This window comes from Chiloscyllium plagiosum, unplaced genomic scaffold (genome assembly GCF_037043375.1).
Source record: "Chiloscyllium plagiosum isolate Xiang-an unplaced genomic scaffold, Cpla_swu_hap1 HiC_scaffold_28, whole genome shotgun sequence".
Lineage (NCBI taxonomy): Eukaryota > Metazoa > Chordata > Chondrichthyes > Orectolobiformes > Hemiscylliidae > Chiloscyllium > Chiloscyllium plagiosum.
This window is the reverse complement of record NW_028270166.1, coordinates 22,400,639-22,424,801: the sequence shown is the minus strand read 5'-3', so window position 1 is coordinate 22,424,801 and position 24,163 is coordinate 22,400,639. Positions and strand designations below refer to the sequence as shown.

The 24,163-nt window shown below is 39.7% G+C and overlaps 1 protein-coding gene across 3 annotated transcripts in view; it reads right to left on the bottom strand.

Moving 5' to 3' along the window:
• The window catches only part of dot1l (DOT1-like histone H3K79 methyltransferase), a 99,459-nt gene extending 75,745 nt beyond the window's left edge, over positions 1-23,714 (bottom strand). For 2 of the 3 annotated variants that reach the window (XM_043721189.2, XM_087976044.1), the window contains exons 1-3: positions 23,413-23,714; positions 6,049-6,092; positions 4,603-4,677 (exon numbers count right to left, since the gene is read on the bottom strand). In XM_043721189.2, coding sequence (XP_043577124.2) covers positions 4,603-4,677; positions 6,049-6,092; positions 23,413-23,493 — 200 coding nt within the window. In that variant the 5' untranslated portion in view covers positions 23,494-23,714. Of the gene's footprint in view, positions 1-4,602; positions 4,678-5,258; positions 5,334-6,048; positions 6,093-23,412 lie in introns of all 3 variants that reach the window. The other variant, XM_087976043.1, reaches the window with a different exon arrangement.
• Positions 23,715-24,163: the final 449 nt, after the last annotated feature.

Here is a 24,163-nt window from a genome sequence, read left to right as displayed (position 1 = left end):
ACCTCTTATGCTCGCATCCAAATCATTTATGTAAATGACAAAAAGTAGAGGGCCCAGCACCGATCCTTGTGGCATTCCCTGGTCACAGCCCTCCAGTCTGAAAAACAACCCTCCACCACCACCCTCTGTCTTCTACTTTTGAGCCAGTTCTGCATCCAAATGGCTAGTTCTCCCTGTATTCCATGAGATCTAACCTTGCTAATCAGTCTCCCATTGGGAACCTGGTCAAACGCCTTACTGAAGTCCATATAGATCACATCTACTGCTCTGCCATCATCAACCTTCTTTGTTACTTCTTCAAAAAACTCAATCACGGTTGTGAGACATTATGTCCCATGCACAAAGCAATGTTGACTATCCCGAATCAATCCTTGCCTTTCCAAATACATGTACATCCTGTCCCTCAGGGTTTCCTCCAACAGCCTGCCCACCACTAAGGTCAGGCTCACCGGTCTATAGTTCCCTGGCTTTATCGCCCTTCTTAAACAGTGGCACCACATTTGCCAACCTCCAGTCTACCAGCACCTCACCTGTGACTATCGATGATACAAATATCAAGGCAAGAGGCTCAGCAATCACTTCTCTAGCTTCCCACAGAGATCTTGGGTACACCTGATCAGGTCCTGGGGATTTATCCACCTTTAACCATTTCAAGACATCCAGCACTTCCTCCTCTGTAATCTGGACATTTTGCAAGATGTCACCATCTATTTCCCTACAGTCTATATCTTCCATATCCTTTTCCATAGTAAATACTGATGCAAAAATATTCATTTAGTATCTCCCCCATTTTCTGTGGCTCCACACAAAGGACGCCTTGCTGATCTTTCAGGGGCCCTATTCTCTCCCTAGTTACCCTTTTGTCCTTAATATATTTGTAAAAATCCTTTGGATTCTCCTTAATTCTATTTGCCAACGCTATCTCATGTCCCCTTTTTACCCTCCTGATTTCCCTCTTAAGTATACTCCTGCTTTCTTTATACTCTTCTTAGGATTCACTCGATCTATCCTGTCTATACGTGACATATGCTTCCTTCTTTTTCTTAACCAAACCCTCAATTTCTTTAGTCATCCAGCATTCCCTATACCTACCAGCCTTCCCTTTCACCCTGACAGGAATATACTTTCTCTGGATTCTTGTTACCTCATTTCTGAAAACTTCCCATTTTCCAGCCATCCCTTTACCTGCGAACATCTGCCTCCAATCAGCTTTCGAAAGTTCTTGCCTAATACCATCTAAATTGGCCTTTCTCCAATTTAGAACTGCAACTTTTAGATCTGGTCTATCCTTTTCCATCACGATTTTAAAATAAATAGAATTATGGTCGCTGGCCCCAAAGTGCTCCCCCACTGACACCTCAGTCACCTACCCTGCCTTATTTCCCAAGAGTAGGTCAAGTTTTGCACCTTCGAGTAGGTATATCCACATACTGAATCAGAAAATTGTCTTGTACTCAAGAAATCCCTCTCCATCTAAACCCTTAACACTATGGCAGTCCCAGTCGATGTTTGGAAAGTTAAAATCCCCTACCATAACTACCCTATTATTCTTACAGATAGCTGAGATCTCCTTACAACTTTGTTTCTCAATTTCCCTCTGACTATTAGGGGGTCTATAATACAATCCCAATAATGTGATCATCCCTTTCTTATTTCTCAGTTCCCCCCAAATAACTTCCCTGGATATATTTCAGAATATCCTCCCTCAGCACAGCTGTAATGCTATCCCTTTCCAAAAATGCCACTCCCCCTCCTCTCTTGCCTCCCTTTCTATCCTTCCTGTAGCATTTGTATCCTGGAAGATTAAGCTGCCAGTCCTGCCCATCCCTGAGCCATGTTTCCGTAATTGCTATGATATCCCAGTCCCATGTTCCTAACCATGCCCTGAGTTCATCTGCCTTCCCTGTTAGGCCCCTTGCATTGCAATAAATGCAGTTTAATTTATTAATCCTACCTTGTCCCTGACTGTTTGACTCACTTCTGTTCTCAGCTGTACCTGTCTCAGACCGATCTCTTTCCTCACTACCTGCCTGGGTCCCACCCCCCTACCTTACTAGTTTCAATCCTCCCAAGCAGTTCTAGCAAATTTCCATGCCAGTATATTAGTCCCCTTCCAATCTAGGTGCAATCCGTCCTTCTCAGACAGGTCACTTCTCCCCGAAAAGAGATTCCAATGATCCAAAAATGTGAATCCTTCTCCCATACACCAGCTCCTCAGCCATGCATTCATCTGCTCTATCCTCCTATTCCTGCCCTCACTAGCTCGTAGCACTGGGAGTAATCCAGATATGACTACCCTTGAAGACCTCCTTTTTAAATTTCTGCCTAACTCTGTTATCTCCCTTCAGAATCTCAACCTTTTCCCCTTCCTATATCATTGGTTCCAATGTGGACAATGACCTCTTGCTGGCCCCTCTCCCCCGTGAGAACATTCTGCACCCTCTCTGAGACATCCTTGATCCTGGCACCAGGGAAACAACACACCATTCTGTTTTTTCTCTGCTGGCCACAGAAATGTCTGTCTGTACCTCTGACCACAGAATCCCCTAACACAATTGACCTCTTGGAAGCTGACGTACCCCTTGTTTCATTAGAGCCAGTCGCAATACCAGAAACTTGGCTGTTAGTGCTACGTTCCCCTGAGAATCCATCACCCCCTACATTTTCCAAAACAACATACCTGTTTGAAATGGATATATCCACAAAAGACTCCTGCACTAGCTGCCTACCTCTTTTACCCTTCCTGGAGTTAACCCATCTACATGACTGTATCTGAGACTTTCCCCCCCCCTTCCTATACTGTTGCAGTTGCAAATTCCTCATCGCTTCTGTCTCTCTAACTGATCCACTCCATCTGATAAGATTCGCATCCAACAGCATTTATGGCAGATATAATCCGCAGTCACCCTTAAACTCTCTTTAAACTCCCACATTTGACAAGTGCATATCACTGCAAAGGCCATTTTTACTCCTTCACAATCTACAGACCCAGAAAATAATACCGTCTTATTCCTCTACAAAACACTGCACCAGGTTAAATTAAGAGCTATGGCTTATATTTTAAGCTTAATCAAGAGACTTATCTCCAAAAACATATGATCAAGAAAAAACCCACTATTCACTAATACAGCCTTTCTCTTAAAACAACAATTAACTTATCTGATTCTGTGTTGTGAACTTCGCCCAAACCGGTTCCTCCAAGATTAGTTGGGAAATTCACTTTTTTAATTTTCCCAGATGCAGTCCGATGTCCAGAGACACAGGAATTCAAAAACAGCAAAGGCAGTAACTGTGCAGGTTCTCTCTCCCTCTCTCCAGCACTGTCCTCACCATGCATAGTTTTCTAGTATTTGACCCACAATGTATGTGATGGCTTAAGTCAACTTTGCCGCTCAGCCCAACAATGCTGCAACATTTTCCATATCAACTTGTTCAGAGATGCTATTACACACTTCTGGAGCAAATCAGGTTTGAATCCAAGCCTCCTGGCTCAGAGGAAGGAACACAAGCTAGGCATCACAAGAAACCAACTTTAACATTTACTTTTGTTGCAGGAGATCAAGAATGCTATCAGATGGTTTCCAACCAAACAACATTCCCAACCATTTGCCAAGAACACAGCATTTCAGAGCCACATGGTTCCTGATTTGGACCGCAATGACTTAATCGTTAGGATAACTATTTGGGTACTCTGCTTAGGTCTTAGTACTTGATCCACAAACAGTCCTCAGCAAAGGGGAACTTGGGGGTATATGACTAACATGGCAACCCATTATTAATTTTGTAATGCTTTAACTTTATACATGTGCCTCATCAACATGTTATGACACACAACTGGAGCAGGTGGGACCGGAACCTGGGCCTCCAGGGCCAACAATTTCCAAGCACTGTCCACCAGGGGATGAATCAAATCCTTGATCCCTTTTCCCCCGAAATCAACCTGTTCAAAGTCCCACCTGTGGGTTTTTTTTTACATCCATAAGTGTCTTGCATGCAACTAAACTGCTTTGCCATCACTAAATCACCGGTGACCTTTTGTTTTGTTTTTAAACTATTAACGTCCACCAGTAAACTGAGGTGCATTTTAGACAATTTATTTGCTCTTCAACTGTCTCTAAACAATTACCTTCATTCTATATCAGTCTGCCATAACCGTTCATGAAAACCCTTGAATGTTCTGTGCAGTTTAACTTGCAACAACACATCACTCAATGATAATACCTAGGATTCAACATCTACTTTCATCATCAGTCTGATGAGTAAAACAAGGTTTCAATTTAGAGAATTCTCAAACCATTTATTAAGCAGTGCACATACAGTAATCAAGGATGTATATAATAAGTTGAAACATATTTCCATACTCTCTCAATTTATGGTTTTACACGGTCATTCCCTACAATGAATAAATTCTGTTTTGAATATCTTCAATATAGGATTTCAACTCTGTTCAAAAGTCTTCATGTTTCTAATTTTCCCAGCACCCTTAAACTATTAATGACTTTGAACCATTTATTCTTTGAATATCAGCCGGTGGGTTCATTTGGAAAAACATGGTATTCATGAATCTCGTTACAATGATTAAGAAACATCAATGTATCTTACCATTTGGTATCATAGTCCACTAGCACATAGTTTTCCATGGCAAGTTTAAGATCAGGGACCTCCTCACATACCCATCTGAAATAAGTTCAAACAACAAGTTATTCAACCATAGATTTCCCATCAACCATTATTCCCTCTTGGCCACCAATTTGGTGAAATCTCCTGCACCAATGCAATCATTTATTTCTTCAACCTGGAGAACAAAGCTGACTTTTCTTAAAGAACCTAGATAAACTGCATCGTAAGATAATAATCTGTAAAACCCCAAAGCAAAATTTGGCAAGTGGAGCAAAGTCTTCAAAATTACAAAGCATTAAATGCCCAACTCATGGTGTCCCCAGCTCAAGTCTATTTCTTTGTCTAAGAAAAACAATAACACTGATTACAGTGCCGAGGAAACATCAGACATCTTTAAATCAATTTAATATGAGAATTGAAAGACAAGATAAAATTTCAATTACCTTTTTCAAGTACACAAATGCTATGAAACAAGACCTAATCACATTGTAATTCATTGTATAATAGTTTAAGCCATGCTAACAATGGAATAAATTTATTACACAGTGCTAATAAATAAGTAGTTATAAATTAAAACAAAAATGCCTGAAAAATTCAAAATATTAGACAGCATCTGGATAGAGAGAAACAAGAGTTACCGTTTAAGGTTGAGATGACCTTTCATTCAGATTCCCACCAATTGCAGTATTTTGCTTTTGTTAAGGACATTTATTCTGATTTTGCAAAGGAACAAAGTTATTGTAGAAGCATCAGTGCTTAATAATAGTTGTGTTTTTGCCAACTGTAAACACTGATCACAAAGCCATGCAACCCACTGAAGAGAACATATATCAAACTTTTGTCTATTAACTTGATATTTTATAGGTCACAAGGACCTAGCTTGTATGTGGGAGATGCAAGCCAGAACAATAAAGTCACGGTCGATCAGAAATCATACACAAGAAATACACACTAATAAAACTTAGGAGTGATGTCAAACTAATTAGCCAAACACGAAAGGAGTTAGTGAGTGAAGATTTCCACTTGTAAAAAATCTACTGATAGGCAACTAAACAAAACTCAGTAGTTACTTTTACACTTCTGGTATAATCATGTCATGTAATTATATGACAAATATCGTGAGCAAATGCCTAAGAAAGAGGTATTAAAAATGCAAATTGAATTAAAAATTTGATGAGAAGGTTTAAAAATGAATACTGGAGTTCAAATGCATAAGTGACCAATATCACTGTCTCATATGGTTGGATATATTATTTATGTAGACGCTTAACACAATTGCATTTCAAATAAGTCTTAGTTCATTAATCTTGGTTTGTGATCAACATTGAAAGCCAGGATACGTAACATTTACAAAAAGAGATATTATGTTTAAAAAGGAAAAAAAAAGTTATCAATCAAAAATCAGTGGAAGTGAACTTCTGTTCTTACCGGATGGTTTCAATAATTTCATGAGCAGCATCATGGTGTTTGTCCTGTAAAGATAAAGTACAGGATGGTTTAATAAAAACATTTCTCAGAAAGAAAATATCTAACATAGCTTAAGAGAAATAGATGCTCATATGAAAAATTAGATATGATTGCAAGTATAGATATCCTCATGGGGTAAAGGCTTTAAATCAAGCTAATTGGTCTAAGTTCACCTCACAAATTCCAAGTTCACTGTTGGTTTACACAATAATAGCTGCTAGACCAGTATGCTGATGGCAAAAACGTGAAGACATTTGCCATCAGCATGCTTCTCAAACTTATACCAATGCACGATTGAATGACTTAATACTCAGTTTGCAACTCAGCTCTGTTTAACTTCCTTGGATTCAAAATTCTCAAAATTCTTTCCAAGTCAGTCAATATATTCAAATACATCAAATCGGTCTGACATGGTCAAAATTTGTAGCTCAAGAGGAGAGATGTTGCATTTTCTCACATGACAAGGTGCTTCTTATTTCAATCCTATATGGCCAGTTCAACCTTTCAGTGAGCTTCTTCATTCTAGTTATTTAATCAGAGGATTCATTCTCTGCATCGACAGTCACATGCCTCTATTTTCTTTTAACAGCCTGAGCAAATTACCCTCAACCTTCAGAAATCATACCAAAACAATGCAAGTTTACACAAGCTGTTTTCATAACAACCTTTTGATTCTCCTTGATCATTCTGATGAATTGAACTGGAGCATAGTGCACAATTTAAAATAGCATGCCTTGAGGAGCACTGCCCCCAAGTTATAATACAGAGCTTCTGGACAAGTTAACTAATCACTTCCTTGTCCCCTCAACAGACATTTTTGAGCACTTTTTATGATCATGCATTGGTTTTCTGGTAATGACATAGAATCAGTACAAATTAAAGTAGTGATCTTGAACTGAAATGTATAGAATTTACAAAAGTGGTGGCAAAAATTACCAAAGCAAAGAAATCACTTGTAGGAGTAGTCTATAGTACGTAGGACATAAATCAGGAGATAATGAGAGCATGTACAAAAGCATGTACATTGATCATGGGTGACATTAATCTTCATGTACATTGGGAAAAATCAAATTGATAGCAGTCACGAGGAAGAATTTATAATGTTAACTTGGCATAGGTTATGATGTTGTGGAACCAATCAGGGTGTTTTTAATCTGGTAATGTGCAATTAGCCAGGTTCACTGAATGATCTAAGAAAAAGATGACTCCTTCATAAAGAGTAACCATAACATGGTAGAATTTAGCATTCAGTTTGAGACAGAACTTTGGTTGGAAATAACCGTGCTAACCTTGAATAAGGCGAATTACAAAGCAATGAGCACAGAATTGGCTGGAGTGGACTGACAAGGATTTTTTTAGCAGAAAAAAAACAATGCAGGCAGTTAACAGAAAAGTTTATGACTCACAGGAGATAAGCCTAGCATGGTAAATCAGGGAAGTTAAAGACAGCATCAAACTGAAGGATTAGTGGTTAGCAAGACAATTGGCAAAGTTTTTTAAAAAATTACCAAAAAATGTTATTTATAAAAGAAAATAGACTTTGAGGCTAAACTAGCAAGCAATATAAAGGAGGACACGAAGAGTACTTTTAAGTGTTAAAAAGAAAGACAGGTACCAGGGTGATCATAGGCCTGTTAGAAAATTAGGTTAGGGAAATCAGCTAACAGTAGGAGCAACTAAACAAGAGTTTTCAGGTTAGAGGACGCTAATAGCATTCCAAATCTAGTCAAAAATAAAGGGCAAAAGATTGGGGTGGTGTGAGGGGAGGTGGGGGTCAGGAGCAAATACATACAACTATTGCGATGAAACTAATGAAGCTAAAGGCTGTTAAATCTCCAGGACCTGGATTTTTTGTACACTAGGATGCAACACATGTAGCTACAGAGATAGATAAGGTACTGGTAGTAACCTTCCAAGAATTACTAAGATTCCAAAATGTAACCCATGAGATTGGCAAACTGCCAATGTAATGTAACACCCTTATTCAAAAAGGGGAGGCAAAACTGTAGACTGCAATCTTAAAATGGGTCTATGGGGAAACATTATATTATAGACGATGTAATAATGGAGAACGTAGAAAAGCATAACATAACCAAGCAAAGTCAGTACGACTTCATGAAGGGAAATTCATGCCTGTGACAATTATAAATTGTTTCAGGACATAAAAAGGATAGACAAAGGTGAATAAGATGATGTAATATATTTGGATTTCCACAAGGTCTTAATAAAGCAGCACATAAGGATTCTCAATCAGCTAAGAACGCAATGTTTTAGGGTGGGGGGTGCTTTTTCTGGATGGTAACCTGTAACTAGTGGAGTATCACAGAAAGCTGGAGCCATAATTATTTCCTACATGGATATTCATTATTTGAATGGGGGAAATGTGAATGCACGGTATAATTGCAAAGTTTACAGACAATGAGAAAAACAGGCTGTCAAGTGGTGAGAACAATACAAAGAATCTGCAGACAAATTAGAGGCAAGTTAAGCAGGTGGGCAGAAATTCTTAGCAGATGGAATATATTTGGGAAAATACCACACTATGCACTTTGGAATGAAAGAGAAAAGCTGATTGTTTTTTTAATAGAGAAAGTTATACTACATCTAGAATACTGTGAACAGATCCTTACCTGAACACAAAATAGACTGGCATTGGAAGCAGTCCTGAGAAGGTTCAGTAAGTTGATCTCTGGCATAGAGGGTTTTTCTTAAGAGATTTGGAGGAAGTTGGGCCTGCACTCTTAAGTTTAAAGGAACAAGGGATAACCTTATTGAAACACAAGATTCTGGGGAGTCTTGACAGGGTAGATGCTGAGGTTGGGAGTGTTACAGACCAGGAGGAATTAATCTCAGGGCAAAGGATCAATCACTAAGGCAGAGCTTAGGAGAATGCCTTCTCTAACTGGGTAGTGAGCTTGTGGACTACTTTATTGCAGAGGGCTGTCGAGGCTGCAAAGTATATTTCAGGCTAAATAAATCAAGATAGAAATTGATGGTTACGTCAAAAGGCAATAAAGTGGATTGAGGATAGTAAAGTCTGCCTTAATCTCAGAATGATGGAGCAAAATCGATATTCTGCATAGCCTACTACTGTTCTGACGACTTATAAACGTAGTTATACTGAGAGATCTGGTCTCTGCGAAAACAAACAATATTTTCAGTCTTGCACTTTTCTGATTACCCAAAAGTCTGGAAAGCCCACAGTTCTCTTCTGTTTCCTTTACGTCACTGATTCCGCTAATCAAACTTAATAAGCCAACGTGTCAATTCGTACGCTTTTCCACTGTGATATAAATTGAGATTGTTTGAAATATGGCATTCTAGCGTTTGTCCTGGTGATTGCAAGACAAAACGTTTCAGCAACATCTCTCCCTTCCTAGCAATTCTCAATTTCTACCTTGTCATTCAATGGAAAATATTCAATTCCTTAACAAAATCAATTTAGTTGAGCCTTGTAGTATCCCAGTATTCCAACCTGCCAAGCTCTCAACTCAATCTCATCTCATCTTCCACTGCTAATTTTCAACATTCACAGTTCTTTATGAACTAACATTTGGATTAAAACCTTCTAGCCTGACAAACCAATTGTGCAACTTAAATAACAAAGCTCAAATCCTGCCAAAGAGCAAATCGAAAATTACGTAAAGTGATAATTAAAGCTAGTGAAAGTTAAGCAACATGCACATATTTTCAATTTCATATTCAAGAAGATTTCTTATTCACTTATTGGCTAAAATCCCAAATTCGACATGACCCAAGCTAAGGGAGTAACAGTAACAACATAATGATTCAAAACATTGATTCCATAGACTGCTTCCAGTGACTGTAGACAGCATAGATTTCATAATTCAAAAATACAAAATAAAACGCAGTGCATTAATTGAAAATCGAGCCAAAGTAGGATGAAACATTAAACAAAACGAAATCAACAATTTGTGTGGCATGACACATGGGAGGAGGACCATTTGCAAGCTTCAGGACTAGAATTCAGTTTCCATTGTCAAATCATATATGATGCTTTGTTTAAAAGTAACATATCAATTGAAAATATCAAATAGCAAAAGTTCATGATTGCATGTACTTTATGGAAGCTTTTTCCGATGGCGGGATGCAATTACAGACGTAGAACACGTTACAGGTAATTGCCGTAATACGCATGGACACAAATTTCACAGGGAATAGATTTTTTAAAATTAAGGCTCTTTATTACAGTTAGATTGATGGAAACACCAAAGTTGCCAAGTCAGCCTAATGTTGCAACACTCGAGAAAATTTCAAATTCTGCTACTTGATTTTTATGTCAAAAGGTGCCAAATTTCATTTTCTAATAGAAGGAAGATGGCAAAATATTTTAAATATTTAAAATTCAACACATTTCTAAGTACCACTGAAGTGATACTTCAATGAAACTAGACCTTGGGAAAAAAAATCAGGTTGACTTCTAAAGCAGTTCACAAACTTCCATTACTACAGTCAGCTTGGGGACCGCAATAATTGCATTCAATTGATTTAGCCATGTAATTTAAAAAGTAATAAAAGCCAAGTGTTTAAAATAACATTTTATAAAATATAACCTCTATGATTTGTGCAATTGACATTGTATAAAGTTGCTGAAATGTTCAAGAATGGAAAGCTACAAATGCAAAGAGGAGAACAAAGTAGCTACCACAAACTACATAACTAATCTTCGAACCAGATCATAAATGGCAACACCAAGAAAAGGTCTCGTTTTTCCAAATATCACAATGATCATATTGACATTCCAATCCAAAAGGCACAATCCAACTGGCAATAAACAACGGAGCATTCCTTCGACACAAATCCAGAATGTGTAACATATTTGAAAAGCTATGTACGTACAATGCGGACTTCAAGTGAACATACATCCTTTAGTTCAAATGCAGTTCTTCAGATTAGGCTCAACCTGGTGATAAATAAAGTCCTTTGAAGAGACTGAGCAAACAGACAAGAGAGCAACCAAATTTTCAAAAAGTATTTTAAAAAGTGCCATGTGGAATTTTACATTAATTGCTTCTGGTACAATAAAAAGCTTGAACGTGGGTAAATAAGTATTTCTCAGGCTCACATGAATTAGGTTACACTGTCTCCAGGAATCAATTTTGCAGTCCTTACCTGCACATGATGAAAATGAAGTGGACAAGTATAATATCAAAAATTCCTGGAGATAGTCTCAGATGCATTGAGGAGTAATGAAGAATTGGGATTAATTTAATAAACTGAAGAATAGGATTTCAATTAAAATGGATTGGGACAGAGAAATCAGTTGAGCAGTTAGCACAGGATAGATGAAAAATGTCAAAGATTTGGAAAGTCTAAATCTGGTTGACCAGGTTGAGCGGTGAAATGGTATCGGCATGTGTCCTGGCAGCAGGAGACTGATATATTGAATCTGACCAGTTTACATTAAATTGAACAATATTAAGTAATCTGCCATCATTTTAAATTTTAAAAATTGAAAGGAACAAATCATTATTAGGGAAACAAGAATAGGTAAAAGTACATGCATGAAGAAAGCTTCATAATAGCCAGAGAAGGCATAAATTAGCTATAGGGGAGGAGTAAAGAAAAACGGAATTTAATTAATTTGATAACAAGTTCTTAAAAGTTAACCCAAAATTCCTGAGAAAATAAAATGACAATAAACATGATATCTATGCTTTATAAAGTAATGCAGCAAATATTATTTCAGAATCACCAGCATTGACTAGCACGAATATTCAATGGTCTTCCTACTTGGCTCAGTTTGAAGAACAAAGTCTTCTTGCAGAGAAGGCAATAAATTTTAAATCAACATTTGGCTGAGTGGTGAACTTAAAACCCAGCACCTGAACACAATATTTCATTACTGCGGGAAACCAGAACAACAAAAATAGCCAAAAATCACCTGAATTCAGTTAACAAAACACTTCAGTACTGAACACTTTTACAAAATCATCCAAGTTTTTTTTTTACTAAAAAGTCAACTTTTCTAAACAAAGTACAGAAAACAAATTCCTCATGGTAGGTATCCTTACAGCACACAAGATCCTTCAATGCAGAATATTCATCTCACTGTACATTATTTCCTTAACTACATTTATTCAGGAAACTGATAATCATGATTCGACAAGTAAACAGAACAGCAGGACTGGTTTTGTTTTTCAAAAAAACCTCAAGGATTAATATTTCCAACCATCCTGTAGTATGCATCTTACATCAAAGTAGGTTTCTGAACAAAAGCAAAATCCTTTTTCAATAGTTTTCATTTGTACACGATGTATACATACTGACCCAGTAACTCAACAGCCCCCAACACATGACTCGTGATCCAGGTCAATATGGCTTGAATACAATGCTTGACCTTTTCATGTGATTAATGGTAGTGCACCTGACAAGCACTAAACACATTCAAGGAAGGAGTTTTGAGAAGTCAGTCACTTAGGAGATAGCTCTTTCAAATCACAATTAAAATAAGCATTGGCATTTGCTTTTGTTTAAGATACTGGGGCAGGAGAAGAAAACCATAGCCTCAGATCTTTGATAGATCTAAAAAATATAACAGTATGACTGGAACATTGCAAAGGTTTCATCTTATGGGTGTTGTAACTTCAAGAGTTATGAACTGAACACTGTATTTGACCTGTATTTACGATTGAGTGTTTTAAGGTTTTAGAAATCCACTGGGGTCTACCTGCACTCCCACATAGATTCAAGTCCTCCTGACTGCATTTCTTCCAAATCAAACTCAATGGGTCAAATGGCCTCCTCAGCACTGCAATCATTCTGTGATTCTGCAATGAGTTCAATCCCTCGGATGGCCTGAATGGCTACTTACTCCACAATCCAGTGAATGTCTTATTCCATTTTCTGCACTGGCAGAATAATTCAAATGGCTACTTCTGCTTTCTAATCAGTCGATGATTCTTGATGCTTGCCCTTCACTCAACATTGAGATAGATTACCCAGTCAATATCATATTTGTTTTGTGGGAACATATTGGTAAATTAGCTAAATTTTCAACTTCTGGAAGAGTCGAATTTAGTGAAACCTGATGTACCAAACGTGTTCCATACGAAGTAAAATACTACCGTTGACGTAAGAACTGCAATTACCCTATTTCAACATAATGCAAAACTGCCAAAGACAGACTAACAGGATGAAATTATACAAGCCCTTCTAAATTGTTACTGCAGGTTACAGTTTATTTTGGACTGAATTAAAAGCTTAGTTAGAAACACTTATTTAAAATGTTGCTGGTTTTAAATTCTGAAGGGTTGTGGTATATGTGTCCAAATGCAAACAACATTGTCCTTCATCTGATTTCATTCTACTTGAGTCCAAGTTTGTTTTGTCTTGCAATGCGCACAATACTGGTAAAGATCTGTTCTGACAACTGTTTGGATTTTAGAATTGCTACACTTTTGTACTAACGAGTCGAAACCAGAATTCCGAGGTAATGACACACTGTTGGAAATGTGTTGCTGGAAAAGCGCAGCAGGTCAGGCAGCATCTAGGGAACAGGAGAATCGACGTTTCGGGCATTAGCCCTTCTTCAGGAATGAGGAAAGTTGGTCCAGCAGGCTAAGATAAAAATTACCTGGGGGGTGCAGTGAGAGAGGGACTCACTGAAACCTTTGTAGAGGGAGAAAGAGAGCTTCTTCAAGGAAGGCATCCTTGAAAGAGGATTCGCAGTAGGCTGAAATCTTTGAGGAGAAAGTGAGGTCTGCAGATGCTGGAGATCAGAGATGGAAATGTGTTGCTGGACCAACTTTCCTCATTCCTGAAGAAGGGCTAATGCCCGAAACGTCGATTCTCCTGTTCCCTAGATGCTGCCTGACCTGCTGCGCTTTTCCAGCAACACATTTCCATCTCTGATCTCCAGCATCTGCAGACCTCACTTTCTCCTTAATGACACACTGTGCAAGGTATAGTTGAACATGCAATGTAACCACATCAAGAATACGACTTAGTGAAAATTAGAATGTAGTGAAAATTATTTACCAACATATGAAAATTTCATCATCTCTTTATGGAATTACATACTTAAACCTCCTGTTTTCCAAAATATTCCCTTTTAAATCTTTCCCTTCTCATCTTGTACCTATACCCTCTAGTTTTGAACTCCCTTCCCTTGGCTATTCACCTTATCCATGCCACTCATGATTTTATGCAACTCTATAGTCACCCCTCAACCTCCTATACTCCAGGGAGCAAAGTCCCGACCTATCCAGTCTCTCCTTACAACAAACCCTCCAGTCCTAGCAACATCCTTCTACATTTTTTTGCACCCATTCCAGTTTAATATTTTTCCTATATAAGAATAACCAGAATTCACCACCCTGTCTACTTGTGACGCAACTTTCAAAGAACTGTGTACCTGCAGCCCTAGATGCCTCTGTTCAACACCTCCCAGGGTCCTACCATTAACTGTCCAAGTCCTGCCCTTTGTAATGACACAGGAGGAACCCCTCTGCTAGTTTAAAACAGACACACAGAACAGCTCATCTTGTGCCGTAATCTGTTAAAATTTGAATGCCAAAGAACTATCCCAAATATCATTACTTAAAGAATTGTTAAATCTTTCTTTAAGTCCAAAAGAGAACATTGGACAACAACTATTTACACGTCCTTTCTCTTAAACCTATCTTTTACCTCCCACTCTACAATACTGGTCTGATAAATTCCCTCTTAAAATTTACAGCAAATCAATTTCAAACCCAGTTACAGTCTTTGGATGTCAAACTTTCTCTGCAGATTTCTCTAGGTCGGCTTCGGTATTCTGCTGCCCAAATTTCTTATGGTCAGGTACCTTTCAGAGAGCTATTTTGATGGCAGCTGTTGTTGCTTGGCTGCTCTTTGTCATTCTCCCCCAACTCTTCAATATGTCAGATTTTATGCCCCAAAACATCAGATCGTTTCATTGGTTTGATGTCATCCAAAACAGTAAAATTCAAATTGGATTGGATTTTAGTATCTAGGGCATAATTTGAATTTGTTTTGTACCATGGCAACGCAGCTCGAGCCATTTGTTTCAACCAACTGTTAGATTTTAAAGTTTTTCAACATATTCTGTGCCTCTCTAGGTCCGTGCCAGCTTCCACTCTCATTTAAAGGCACAGTACACATGCATACCTTCCTAACACCTTGCCCATCTTACCAAAATGCAACACCTCACTTTTCTCAATTCCATCTGCCATTCCTTAGCCGACTAGCCCAATTGATCAAGATCCCATTCTACTCTTCTTCACTGTCCAATATACCACATTTTAGTGTCAACTGCAAACTTACTAACCATGCCTCATATATTCCAAGTACTGTGACCACTTCTGGTTTATGGATAATTTTGGCCAACATAGACAGACCACATGACCTTTTTTTTCCATTAAATGCTCAGGGTCTCCAATTTATCCAGCCTCCTTTACTGAACTTCAGCCTTAGATCCCTAATACTTCATATTTAATAATCATCCACTATTTTCCTCATTTCACTAACTCCCTCATTAATAATCATGATTTTACCAATTTTGTCTTCAACTTCTGTAACTTCTTCCCAAAAATCAGTTTGCCTCCTCCTTTGCAATCCTGATTTCAAAAATTATGCACATGACTTTTCAGTTTAACTGCTTTTTCAGCTCTGTTGATTAAATCTATTTCAGCTTCTTCACAATTACTTAGAGTCATAGTCATAGAGATGTACAGCATGGAAACAGACCTTTGGTCCAACCGATCCATGCCGAACAGATATTCCAACACAATCTAGTCCCCACCTGCCAGTACCCAGCCCATATCCTTCCAAACCCTTCCTATAAATATACCCATCCAAATGCCTCTTAAATGTTGCGATTGGACCAGCCTCCACCACATCCTTTGGCAGCTCATTCCATACACGTACCACCCTCTGCGTGAAAAAGTTGCCCCTTAGGTCTCTTTTATATCTTTCCCCTCTCACCCTAAACTTATGCCCTCTAGTTCTGGACTCCCTGACCCCAGGGAAAAGACTTTGTCTGTTTACCCTATCCATGCCTCTCATAATTTTGTAAACCTCTAAAGGTCACCCCTCAGCCTCCGACCCTCCAGGGAATACAGCACCAGCCTCTCCCCATAGCACAAAAGTGTTCACTTATTTCATTTATCAAGTTTTCCAGGCATGCATTTTTTCTAAAAATTGCAGCTATCAATTTAAAAAAAATGTCACAACTAATAACTGAAATCCACTCCTAACATGGTCTCCATACTGACAAATGCTTTGTTTGCCACGCTATCCATGACTGACAGACAGTAAAGTTAGAAACTGTACAGTTTCCAACAGCTAAAACAGACGGGAAATGTCCCTGGCAACAACTTTTAAACATATCCAAATCTGATCTGGGTATTAAATATTTGAATTAACTAACCAATGTAGACCAACAGTATAATTTCCACTCACTGGATTGTATAAATTTTCCAGAAACCATTAAGGAACCCCTTGTTTGTTTGCAAACAAAATTAAGGTTAAATTTGATGCAAAAAAGCTTCATTATACAAAAATTACACAGATCATTTTCTTGTTGCTAAATGCTGCAGAATGTATCTTAATCAATGCAGTTTCTGCAATGAAAACTTGGGGCTGTACTAACAGTTTCTTGAAAAGGTTTTATCATAATTAGGTCACAAGTCATCATATTCCTGTCTTTTAAAAAAAAATGTATGTCACCGATGACATGACATGACATACAAGGTCAAGTTCCCATTCATTCAATGTCTGAACTAAATATCAGTAATGGGCAATGGTTAAGGATAACATGTAGGTTATGAACCAGATCAGAACACCCCAACCCCCCCAACCCCCTTAAAATATTTTAAGGTAGCTGAGACTCTCACTTGTTCTTATTGTAAAAGATGTGAAATGCCTTGTTCCACATGCAACACAACTGGACAAACTACTTGATACTAAGCAAAACACAAGACTAATTAAAATAAAATCAAAACAGAAGAATTTCTAACAACTACTCTATTGGAAACTTAACAGAACAACAGATACATAACTATTACTAATTAACTATTCCAAAATTGTAACAATAAAATTCAAACAGATTCTCACTGGCAGTTCTCCAATCCAGGAGGGAAAAAAAAGAGACATCAAGAGAAAATTCAGAAAGCATAGCAGCCAGAAGACAATCACTGAGGATTCCATCTTTTGAGACCCAAACAGCTTCTACTTAAAGCTAAACCTCAAAACAACCAAATAAAAACTAGAAAACCTGGTCTGAGAGAGCTGGCCACACCCAGTTTGCTTCCACTCTCCCAGCTTTAAAAAAATACCCAAGACCTCAAGTTATTTACTTTCTTAGAGACAGCTCACCACCTCTACCTTGTAACCTCTCTTCAAAACAAAGGACAATATTAGCTCTTGAAAGCCACATCATCTCATATGATTCAGCTAGCAATTAAGAAAATAAATGCAATGAAGTATTCATTTCAAGAGGGCTAGAATACAAGAGCAGAGATGCTCTTCCATGGCTGCAAAAGGCTCTCATCAGACCGGATGTGCAATATTCAGAGTTTTAGACCCTGTACCTAAGGAAAGATGTATTAGCTTTGGAGGGAGTCCACAAGAGGTTTACAAAATGATCCCAGGGATGAACAGTCTGTCATATGAGGAGCGGTTGAGGATTTTGGGTCTGTACTCAATGGAGTTTACAAGGATTGGGGGGGGGGGTCACATTGAAACTTGGGAATCCTGACAGACCTGGAAAGTGTAGACGTGGAGAAGGGGCGGCATGGTGGCTCAGTGGTTAGCATTGCTGCCTCACAGCACCAGGGTCCCAGGTTCGATTCCAGCCTCAGGCAATTATCTGTATGGAGTTTGCACGTTCCCCCTGTGTGTTTCCTCCAGGTGCTCCAGTTTCCTCCCACAGTCCAAAGATGTGCAGGTCAGGTGAATTGGCCATGCTAAATTTCCCGTAGTGTAAGATGCATTAGTCAGAGGGAATTGGGTCTGGGTGGGTTACTCTTCGGAGGGTTGGTGTGGACTGGTTGGGCCAAAGGGCCTGTTACCACACTGTAGGGAACCTATTCAAAAAATCTAAAATCAAGATGATTCCACTGGTAGGCGAGAATAGGACCTGACAGCTTAGGTTCAGAGTGAATAGATGATCCTATAGCGGTTCATCTGTGGAACACATTATCAGAGGGCTGTGGAGGCCAAATCATAAAAGCGTATTTAAGACAGATAAATAGGCTCTTGACTAATAAGGGGATCAAAGGTTACTGAGAGAAGTCAGGAGAATGGGGTTGAGAAACCGATCAGCCATTATCTAATCTCAACTTGATGGGCCAAAAGGCCTAATTCTGTCCCAAAGCTTATGGAAAGACAAAACATATCATATGCTGAACAAGGGGAAACAAAAACAAGTGGAGGCATCATCACATTCCAGATTATCAAAGGTGGAGTAGATTCAACTCAAGATGGCAGCCACCCATTAAACAGAAATATATGCATACTTGAAATTAAACATCCACATTCCAACAAAAACATTTCTTCACAAACTCTTAAAGTTAGAAACTGCAGAACATTCATGACAACAACAGTGCTGATAATCTGAGATATTTAGGAACGTAAACAAAATGTTGATAAAAGTCAAACAATGAATAAAAATTACAATGATTTCTTTTTGAGGCGTGGATTCATAGTTATGGGGACAAGATCCAAATTAGCTTGCATGACAACAGATAATAACCCAGACTAAAGCTTTCGAATATAGCTCCATCTGATGGTCAAATGCTAACAGCACAACTTGATGCACTGCAAAGACCAGGTCTCAACTCAATACTCACCTGGACATGAGATAGTATTAGCCAAACTAATCCTTCCAAAATATCAGATCACCAGGGTAAGGGAGTAAAGGAAAAGACGACATGAAGCCAGCTTTTTCACCCCTAATTGCTATCCAATTGTATTCTAGAAAATGCTCAAGTTATCAAATGCAAAACGACTGAGTCAAATGACCAACTCTTGAGCAGGTGCTACACAACATTTTAAATAGCCAGTTTTGTTGGTCAAGACATCTCCAAAATATGCCTGAAACCAAACATTAACAGTAATGCATCTTCAAGAAAGAAGCATGAAGACTTCAATCTATCTCCAATTTCCAGTCACTTACACATCCAAATTTTTTTCTTGGTTATTGATCAGTGTTTTCAGCTGCTCAGGCCCAAAGCACTGGTAATTGGCGGCACGGTGGCTAGCACTGCTGCCTCACAACGCCAGAGACCCAGGTTAAATTCCCGCCTCAGGCAACTGTCTGTGTGGAGTTTGCACATTCCCCGCGTGTCTGCGTGGGTTTCCTCTGGGTGCTCCGGTTTCCTCCCACAGTTCAAAAATGTGCAGGTTAGTTGAACTGGCCATGCTAAATTGCCCCTAGTGTTAGATGAAGGGGTAAATGAAGGGGAATGGGTCTGGGCGAGTTACTCTTCGGAGGGTCGGTGTGGACTTGTTGGGCCGAAAGGCCTGTTTCCACACTATAAGTAATCTAATCTAATCATTCCCTTCAAATCTCTCCACAGGTCTCATTTAAGATTTTTCTTCAAATATCTTTTATCCCCAATCTCTCCTTAAAAGGGCTTATTGTCAAATTTTGCCTCGTAATTCAGTCCTGTGAAGTGCCTTAGGTACATTTTACATTAAGGCACTACTTAAATACAAGTTATGATTTGGAGGTGCCAGTGTTGGACTGGGGTGGACAAAGTTAAAAACCACAACACCAGGTTATAGTCCAACAGGTTTATTTGGAAGCACGAGCTTTCAAAGTGCTGCTTCTTCATCAGGTGGTTGTAGAGCAGAAGCATATGACAATTTATCGCAACAGGATTGCAGTGTCATGGAATTTAATATTAAACAAATTTAGCTGAAATCTTTCATCTTTTAGAATGATGATATTAGTTTCAGTTCCTTCATATGTAAACCCAGAACCTTTTTAAAGTTACATTCTCAAGATCATTTTAACAATAGATGCCATCTCAGTTCAGATAATGCACTGAAGGTGTGAAGTTAAAGTCTGTCTGTGTCCCAATGTTAAGTCAGACTAATTCTATTTCTAAAGTGGAATTTAGAGTTTTACATGGATTTACGCAGTTTTTGAGCAAAATATAATGCAATTCTGCAAGTACTAATTCACCCCACAAACTTACACCTGTGTGTACGCAGGGCAGACTGAGTGAGTGTGTGCATGTGAGGGTCTGAGAACCTGTGACAGTGTGTGTATATGTGTGAGTGTAATGGGGGAGAAGCCAGAGAGAGAATGAGTATTGGGTGCGAGTGCCAGGGGTGCATATGAGAGTGTATGAGAAGGGGTTTGTGTATGAGAGAGAGTCTGTGTCAGTCTATGGGTCTGTAGGAGTGCGTGCGCCTGTGAGAGAGCATATAGAGTAGTGGGGTCACCTGGAGTGCAAAACAAACCCAAGTCCCCAGTTGAGGCCATCGCCACGGGTACCAAACTTGACCGTCAGCGTCTGCTTGACCACTTTGTGTTGTTGGTGAGGTAGTTATAGGTAAACACAAGTAGAGGGTATGGCCTGGTTGGTCATTGTGAGTAATGGACCTGGTTGGTGGTTGGAAGGGTCAGTAAGTGGAATAAAGGGGTCTGGAAAGGGAATCGGGGGGGGATGGGAAAGGAGGTTATTTGAACTTGGAGAACTCACTAGTTTCCTCATTTCCCCTCCCTCCACCTTATCCAACCTTCCAACTCAACACCGCCCTCATGATCTGTCCATCTTCGTTCCCACCTATCCACTCCACCCTCCTCTCCGACCTAACACTATTACCACCACCTTCATCTCTCTATCAGACTCTCAGCTACCGTTCCCCAGCCCCACCCACCTCCCACTTATCTCTCCAACCCCTCGGCTCACAAGCCTTATTTCTGATGCAGGGCTTTAGCTCAAAATGTCAATTCTCTTGCTCCTCGGATGCTGCCTGACCTGCTGTGCTTCTCCAGCACCACACTCTTGACTTGGAAAACTCAATATTCAGTCCTCCAGGTTGCAGGCTGCCTGGGCGGAAGATGAGGTGTTGTTGCTCCAATTTGCAGTCAGATACACTGTGGCCATGAAGGAGGCCAAGGATATTCATGTCGGAGAGGGAATGGTAAGGGGAATTGAAATGGGCAGTAACTGGGAAGTAAGGTCAGCCCTTGTGGGCCCAGCTGAAATGCAAAATTGTACAGTCTCACTTCAAAGAAAAACAATTTCCCTTTATGAAGTTACAATTCACTCATGACCTTACAGCTAATTTTTTCTGGCAGGCAGTGCTCATCATTATAGTTATCACATTCACATCACTCCATGCCATACGAAAACCAACATGAACTGTACAGAATTAAATATACATTAGGACATTGCAAAACAATCACAGCAATGTTAAAACAAAAATATTCTATTATTCTGAGTTTTTGCTCTGTTGCTTGAGATAAAATTGGTGCTCCAGTTATAAATGAAGTATTGCACCCTCCTGAAGCAAAAAAAACTAAAGAGTTTTGCTGGTACCCATAAGTTCAAAATCTGTTATTTTTGCACCAAGAGTGTACTGAAACCAGTTCTGCTCAAACATGTGACTAAGTACTATTAGCCTTTTCAAATAATTTTATTTCCATAATGTATTTAAAAAACAATTCTTTATAGTAAAAGTATACTCCAAAAATGAAAACTAGTTTTAAAAAAAGGTGCCAAAGAGAATATCCAGGACAAGATTTTCAAATATGAAATATTTTTCCTCCTCAAATCGTATTTTAAACATCAAGTAATTTTACTAGAATTCTATGTTTAGAAATAACCTATTCTTCCACATTTCCTTCAGCTACTACTGACATGAATTGGTACGTTGCTAAATCGTGTGTAGAAAAGACTGAAATAGAAACTGTCTCTTCAGTATGCTGATGAATGTGACTCATAGCCGAATCATAGATGGTTACAGTACTAAAGTTTCTGAACTTCACAACGAACATAAATGTTACAAACAGATTAGTCAATAGGTATGTAACATTATGTGGCATTTCTGGTAACAAGTCACGGAGATGAGGCAACAGTCAACCTTTTCAGAGAAGAACCCAGTCCTTTCCCTTAATTAGCCAATCTATCACGGTATCATTTTGAGCCAACAGCTGTTTGATGCTGATCTGCCAAAGAATCTCCCCTCCCACAGCCGTGAGGAACGTCAGCACGGGGCCGTACACTATCAAACCATAACAACGCATGGTCATAATATCAAGACACACACCGTCCACGCCTCGCTTCTGAAAATAATTCGCCAATTTTAATTCAATACGTTTAAAGTATGTTTCTTTCTAGATCTGACAAGGCATGTACATGTAAGTGTAACTCTTTGTTGCAGACCAGTCCATAAAAGAGCAGTCCCTCCTTGTGAATTCCTATCATTCCGAAGCCAAGAACGATAGTCATTTTTCACACTACAGTATCATGCTTTTCATCCGATTTCAACTCAAAGTAAACCAAACAAAAAAATTGTAGACAACCACTAGAGGAAATTCAGCACGTGGTGACACTGAAATTGAAAGTAGACGTACCCCGAAAACACACTTCTAATGGGACCGAGAAAATTTGAAAACATCTCCTTCCCGATATTGATTTATTTATTTGGGGTCTCAAGACAAGTTCCCGATTTGCTACTGTACAGAATGTTTTAAAAAAAAACTGTCACCAAACTACATACCGGGGCGGATTGGGAAAACCGGGCAAATGCCAGTGAGTAAAACTCATTCTACAATATAATAGAGGGGAGGGGGGTGGAAGGGGAAGAGGAGAGAGAGCCCATTCGATTCAAAATCATTCTGGCAAAATTCGGGTTTTCCCACAACAGCCTGTGAAATTCAAATAAGGAAGCGTCGACCCTCCAAAGCCAGGGGATCCTTTACGGCTTCGATCCTGACTAATCCCCCCTCTTCCCAGCCCCCGACAATGAATGTTGGTCTGAGACAAAGAGAATAAATATCCTGTCGTCCGACATACCGGCTCCCGGCGGTGGGGGCTGTGAACACACAAACCGGTATTCCCTCTCATAATTCACAACCGACGCAGCGCATCGACGTTTGTTTTTAATCACCACCACTTAAAGTTGAGACCCAAGTATTTCTGTTTCCCTCCCTCTCCCTGAAACCGGGGGGGGGGTAGGAAAAAAAAAGAGGGGTTTTGTTTTTTTTTGCTGTCGCTGTTACTCGGGCCCCACCGAAGCCGCGCTCGCGTCTCCCTCCTCCCCGCCGCTCGCGAGCCCGCGAATAACCGCTCACTTTTTTTTTCCTTTCAATTTTTCTCTCTCGCTTTCCCCTCCACTTACATAGACTGGTAACGGCCAGGGATACACAGCGGGCTCCGCACCCACTGGGCTTTTAAGACGCAGTTCGTGCTTCTCACCCATTTTCTTCCTGGTACTATCATGCTATGTCTTGACGGATTGAAAAGATTTTGGCAAAAAAAAAGGAGTTAAGAGTCGAAATGGAAGAAGGGTGGGAGGGAAGAGGGGGGGGGGGCGTTGGTTTTTTTTTAATGTATGAGTCAAAAAAAAGTTCAAACGTAATTTGTCATCATATCCCTTTCACGACTCCCTGTCACCAGATCCCAAAGCCCGGCCATCTTGGGCCGGCGTGAACTGAGCGACCGATCGAGCTATACCGCAGACCAGACCAACGCGCGGATGTAGGGGGGTTCCAGAACCTCCTGCAACCATCATCGCCTCGTTGCACGGCTCCGCACAGCCGTATTTCACAAAATTCACATGCCCCGTCTGCGGAAATCTGCACGACCTTCGCCTCGTCCCAAAACGGGCCGAATCGAACAGCAAGATCGCGCTGAGTAATCCCTCCTCCGTTCAACATTGCGGCTAGCCGGCGGTTCTACCAAGTCCGGGATGCGGGGGGGGTGTTTTGACACCCCAGATGTATGCTAATGAGCCGGGGCAGACTGTTCCAAGCACGTGATGCGGAGAGAACAGGAGACATCTGAAGGGTGTGTTCTGGTGCTGGGCTCTGGAATGTGCAAAGGTTTTATTGTGAGAGCCCTGAGTTGCGTAGCATTCAAAGCTATCTCTG